Source organism: Nomascus leucogenys, chromosome 2 (assembly GCF_006542625.1).
Source record: "Nomascus leucogenys isolate Asia chromosome 2, Asia_NLE_v1, whole genome shotgun sequence".
Lineage (NCBI taxonomy): Eukaryota > Metazoa > Chordata > Mammalia > Primates > Hylobatidae > Nomascus > Nomascus leucogenys.
In genome coordinates this window covers 3,224,246-3,230,421 of record NC_044382.1, presented here as the reverse complement: position 1 = coordinate 3,230,421, position 6,176 = coordinate 3,224,246, and the positions used below count along the sequence as shown (strand labels likewise).

The 6,176-nt window shown below is 48.6% G+C and overlaps 1 protein-coding gene across 1 annotated transcript; it reads right to left on the bottom strand.

The window, feature by feature from the left end:
- Positions 1-817: 817 nt before the first annotated feature.
- On the bottom strand, positions 818-4,961 carry DRD1 (dopamine receptor D1). Its single transcript, XM_030822283.1, has 2 exons — positions 4,478-4,961; positions 818-4,361 (listed from the first exon to the last, which is right to left on the bottom strand). The coding sequence occupies exon 2, from the start codon at positions 3,879-3,881 to the stop codon at positions 2,541-2,543; it is 1,341 nt and encodes a 446-aa protein (XP_030678143.1). The 5' UTR covers positions 3,882-4,361; positions 4,478-4,961; the 3' UTR covers positions 818-2,540.
- Positions 4,962-6,176: the final 1,215 nt, after the last annotated feature.

Here is a 6,176-nt window from a genome sequence, read left to right as displayed (position 1 = left end):
TTGCTGAGCTTCTAATTTAAGAACAAAATTAGGCTTCAAAGAAAAAAGAGATCCATAAAGTTATGAAACAGAAAGAAAAGGCATTATGCTTTTTGGGTGCCCATTGCAGGTATGTTCATTATATGCCAAAGCCTGGAGAAGGCAAATACAGAATTTAAAAAGACACCATCTGGTATGTGATGCTCCAAATTATAAACTTAACCCTTAATTTCTATATCACCTGCTGTTCCGCTGTTCTCTTTCCTCAGCACAGGGGAAAAAAAAATGGCTTAGCATATTAACTGAGTAGCTTTGGCAGGACCTACGGATGTGCCTCATAAGACATTTTGATAAGCTCAGCATCACAACTGTATATTTTCTCCAAAAAACAAAATTGTTATATTTTACTTTTAAAACAGCCACCACATGTACGATGGTTGCCATCAGCTGAGAGGCTACAACAACCCAGCCCAATAGCAAGCCATGGTCTTTTCTGAAATTTCTTATTTTCTTTAAAATAGTCTTTTTGAAAGAAAAGGCAGAGATTTTAGAAAGTTTTAAAATCTGTGAAATGAAAAGTAAAATAATTCCTCAAGTAATTCCTTTTTTCAAAAAAAATAAAGACAGAAGGAAAAATAGTATATAGCCCAAATCAGAAAACATTTTCACTTTAAATATTCGAAGGCAACATATGCCATACATAACTGAAGAAATTTCCATTAAAGAAAAAAAAAATAATATATACTTGAAAATGCCTGTGTTTTCTTCCCTGTAGATCTGAAATGTTCTAGTTTTAAAAACACATTTAGCAAATGCAACACAGCTCACTCAGGGTTGATTTGAGTTCACAAAATATTTTTATTATGTGTAAGAAAGCATACAGCCAATAAAATTAAGAAAACATTCACAATACATAAATAACACAGACCTGATGCAGGAGATATTTTTCAGATTTTTTTTTCTTTTCACGGATTGCATCTAAATGTTAAGTTCATTGCTTATCAAGAAGAATACTTTGTAAACATTTCAAAGAAACTCCGTTGAAATGCCCCACGAGTTGGCATCTGGCAAGGGAGGCTTATGATACTTTTTACAGTCCAGGTGATGATGCAGGAACTGAATTCCAAAGCACAGAGAAAGGACTAGCATTTGTCAAAAGAGATGCTGATGGCTTTGGGGGGTGCTCAACACACCCAGAGGGAAGGATTCTTCTGTTTCTCCCACCAACAGAAGTATCTGACTCAAAGATGATAATGAGGCACTATTCGTTAGTTAGTATACCGTTAACATTTAAAGACTCCTTAAAAATCAGCTCTAAATTCAGATTAAAGCACTATAAAAAGTAGCCCCACTGAGTGGCTTGGTTTGACGTGGTAAAATGGAAATGCAGAGTTTGAGTTTGGTCCCTCAGTGGGGCTGCCGTAACCCAGTGTCTGTGCTACACATCTCTCTCCAGGAAAGCCATTTGTCTGGTTCAGAAAAACTACCTGACACGTGAAATGAGAAAAGATGGAGAGGGCCAGTTATTTTACATAAACACAAAGCAGCATATACTTTTCATTACCACCTAAGATCATAAATTTAATGCTGGGTTCTTCTTAAGCTGGCTTTTATTTAAGATATTTACAGAACTGCAAATTCCCCTGGGAAAGTCTTTTGTCATTTAAAACGTTTTGAACACAGTAGTAGCTATACTTTTTTAAATTTTTCAAAATCTTTTCAGGAAAAGAAAGCATTTATAGCATTTGTCAATTCTCACCTTGCATTTATTTGTGTCCATGAATTTTAAGGAATCATTTCAACTTTATTCCCTTATCTACCAGTTTCTGCTGTGTTTCTAGAAGTTATACATGAACATTTAGAATCTCACAGAGTCTGTGTGTTTGTTTCATTGGCTTATAAAGTGCTAGTTAAATGGCCAGAAATGTGGTTGTAAGGTCTTGGATAAAACTCATTAATTTATCCTATTAAATATGATAAATATATATTTATTATATAATAAATTAAAAATATCCATATATACAATAAATAAATAGAAACAATATCAACAAAACATCTCTCAATTCTGGAAAAAAACTTCTCATTCCTACTATAAGCCTCAATTAATGTTTTAGAAATAATTTATGAAGGCATGCACCTACCTTTACAATCTGAAAACTTTGCTGGGAACAGTGTTAGCACCTGTTTGTATACAGCAAACTCAACCCATCTCATTTTCTTCCCAGAAAGATTTGATTTTAAGTGAAGCTGTTCACTGTTGATTCTTTGCCCTATTTGGTAAGTCCTAAGATAAGAATAAATTTCTAAAAACAATTCTGAAGCCAAAGACATGTCCCTTGCGGCTTCCCATGTTTGTAGTGTCCCCGTTTGATTGACTATGAACAACATAGAAAATACACCGGAATGTATTTGAAAATAGAGTTAGTTGTGTGTTGGAAAGCAGCAGAGGGCTCTCCTGACACCTCAGAGTCTCACCATACCTTAGTTTCTTAACAGCAAGCCCCAGAGCAATCTCCTCTAGCTTTTGGGATGAGCATGTGTGGCAGGATTCATCTGCGAGTTCAGGTTGGGTGCTGTCCGTTTTGTGTGATGGGTTGGATCTTCTCCAGAGAGACGTCAGTGTCATAGTCCAATATGACCGATAGGGCTGGGGACAGCTTCTCCAAGGGTCTGCCGATGCCAGCTGCCTCCTCCTTTTTCAGGTCCTCAGAGGAGCCCACAGCATGTGGGATCAGGTAAACCAGATTGCACTCCTTGGAGATGGAGCCTCGTGGCTCGTGATGGCTGGAAAACATCGCGGCCCCATTGTTATTGATACTCACCGTCTCTATGGCATTATTCGTCGCAGGGCAAAGTCTGTAGCATCCTAAGAGGGTTGAAAACGCCTTCCGAAAATCAGCATTAAAGGCATAAATGATGGGGTTCAAGGATGAATTGGCCCACCCAAACCACACAAACACGTCAAAGGTGATGGAATCAATGCAGAAGGGCTGCGTCTCCCCAGACCCACAGAAGGGCAAAATGCAGTTCAAGATGAAGAAAGGTAGCCAACAGCACACAAACACGCCCATGATCACCGACAGAGTCTTCAGGACTTTAGTTTCTCTTTTGAAGGACATCTTAAAAGAACTTTCTGGTTGAGAACATTCGACAGGCTTTCCATTACCCGTAGTGGTCTGGCAATTCTTGGCGTGGACTGCTGCCCTCTCCAAGGCTGCAATGCGCCGTATTTGTTTCTGAGCAATCCTGTAGATCCTGGTGTAGGTGACAATCATGATGGCTACAGGGATGTAAAAGCTTATTACAGAGGATGAGATGGCGTATGTCCTGCTGAGGCTGGAGTCACAGTTGCCTATGGTCTCAGCCAGGGAAGTGGCATTTCCATCAGAGGGGCTTGTGGGTTTTGCCTTGTGCCAGCTGAGCTGCACTGGGATGAAGGAGATGAGTACAGACAAGGTCCATGCCACACTGATCAGGATGAAGGCTGCCTTGGGGGTCATCTTTCTCTCATACCGGAAAGGGCTGGAGATAGCCCAATACCTGTCCACGCTGATCACACAGAGATTGAGGATGGACGCGGTGGAGCACATGATGTCAAAGGCCACCCAGATGTTACAGAAGGACCCAAAGGGCCAGAAGCCAGCAATCTCAGCCACTGCTTTCCAGGGCATGACCAAGACGGCCACCAAGAGATCTGACACAGCCAAGGAGATGACAAAGAAGTTGGTCACCTTGGACCGCAGATGTCGGAACCTGATAACGGCGGCACAGACCAGCGTGTTCCCCAGGAGCGTGGACAGGATAAGCAGCGACAGGAAACAGGCAGTGAGGATACGAACAGAGAAGTCCCTCTCCACCACCAGCCCAGTCCCGTCCATGGCAGAGGTGTTCAGAGTCCTCATCTTCCTAAGGGAAAACACATCAGGGGCTCGGACACCCCTCAAGTTCCTAAGCAGGGAATAGGGGTCACTCAGATTTCCAGGAGTCCTCCCCACCAGGCAGCCCTTTGCACAGCCGGATTGCTTCCCTGGCAGAGGAGCTCAGCAACATTCCATCAGAGGACCGCTTGAGTGGCAATCCAAGTCAATCCCGTGGACGGTCACTCTTGATTTCTACATCTGTCTTCTGCCTCCCTTGCTGCAGGTCACTGTCTTGGGCACCAGAAAGCCCCTGAATTCCCCAAATAAAGCACTGGCTTTTTAGCATATTCTAAATCATCAATCCAGTGACTCCTGGGCCTCTGCTCTGCTAGTCAGTTGCAATCACATTTCGGGGCTGTTGCTTTTCTGGTGGTGACAGGAAATTCTCCCCTTCTGAGACACAGCTGAAAATACATGTCTTCTTCCTCCAAGCCCCTGGCTCCTCAGCAGCTCTCCAAACGCCTTAAAAAGCAAAGGGAAAACGCACGGTCTTTCTCCAAGACTTAAGCAGATGGCATCATTACTCACGTCAAGCCCAACCTAATAATTCCCAGGGCAAGCCCGTCCGAGCCACCTACCTTGCCTTGGGGTCGTCTCTCTCAAAGCCCCTGGAGCTTGGAATGTGGACTTCGCGGGGCGCAGCGGCTCCGAAACGTTGAGGAAGCGCGCCTGAGCCCAGCCAGCTGCGCGCAGCAGGGGTTCGGCTCCCGGTGTGTAAAAATCGCCGGGGTGCGTTTGGGGAAAGGATCCCAGGCCAGGTCCCCAGAGAGGCGGCGCCGCCCCACTTCCTTGAACAGCTAGAGATTGTTCAAAGGACACTGGACCCCGGCTAAGGGCTCCTGGGCGTTCGGAGCTTCCTTGGGAGAGAGCACTCCCAGGACTGGTCACCTGGGCAGCTTCTTTTCTTGGCTTCCTTTGGAGAGCCCAGAGCCTTAGCGAACCTCGGGCGGCCTTCAGCCCTACAGAGCAGGGCCCTGCGCCTCCCCGCAGGCACTGCCCGCGACCTCTCAGGAGCCTGTGGCAATGCGAGGCAGCGAGCCGAGCTGGCACCAGCGAGCGCACAGGCCGGCGGGGTTCCCGCGGGGCACAGCCCACCCCGCCCGCGCGTCCCCTCCCCTGCCCTGGGGGCGGTCCTCGCTTGACAGGCAGAGTTGCGGGCGACAGCCGCACGTGGTCCCCCTGGATGGTTCTGCGGGCGAGGTGGGCGGAGGACGCCCCGGTGAGTGCTTGCCCTCCCTAGTTACCTCGCCAGTCCCCGGAGCCCCGCGCAGCACGCGCAGGGCCCGCGAGACAAATCCGATGTCAGAACCCCAAGTAAGCTTGAGTCCCCTGAAAGCAAAGCTCAGCCCCGACATCCAGCGCCTCTTGGGGTCAACCCCTAGCCGGACCCAAAGCCCTAAGCGAGCGGGAGCCTCCCCCATTCTCGGCACACCAACTCCTAGAACGGCCGGCCGACGTCCGACCTGCGTTGTCTCCAAGTGCCCCCTAACTAGGGTTGGAGATGCCCATGGGCGCCTGTACTCACCGCTCGCAGGAAGCGCCCGGCGCAGCTGCGATCTGGACCAGCGCGCGCCGCTGCGCCCCGAGGGGACTCACTCCTTCTCCGCCCAGGTGGCGGGCCCGTCCCGGCTGCGGTCAACGCCGGACTACAGTCGGTGCCCCGCACCTCCCGAGCGCCCCAACCCCAGCGCCGCGCGCTCCGTGTGCCCGGGGCGCCCTCTGCCGGCGGCTGCGACTTCCCGAGTCCCCGCTGTGCCCTCGCAGGTACCAACCTCACTCACAAGGGTTCCAGCGACCGCCAGGGACCCGCGCCCCGACTCGCTCTTCCCGGTCCATGATTGCCAGAACCTGAAAACAGGGAAGCGAAATCTTCTTCACTCAGGACTCCTCCGCTTGAAATACCCTGAAAAACGGGCAAGGGTGAAAAATTTTACTTTGCTGGCATTGCATTCGTGAATCAATGTTTCCTCCTGTGCGCCCACTGCGTTCAAACCTGGGGCGCTAGAGCAGGCAAGACGCAAGCCTTACTCTCAAAGAGAACGGCAGAGCGGGCATTGACTCAGCAGCATCCGTGTTCCCGGTGCACACCTTACGTTGTTCCCCCGTTAAAACAATCTTTCCCCCCCCCAGGCCGGCTCATCCCGCTTCGCCCAGGCGGAAATGAGGCTCGGAAAGGTAGTGGGGCCTGCTCAAAGTTACGCAGCTAACGCGGGAGCCGCGCCGCTGCCCACCTGTTCTTTGAACCCACCACGTGTGATACAGCGAGCCCACAAACTG

Excerpts from the sequence above, each read along its gene's own strand:
- DRD1 (XM_030822283.1), bottom strand. The coding sequence starts at position 3,881 with ATGAGGACTCTGAACACCTCTGCCATGGACGGGACTGGGCTGGTGGTG.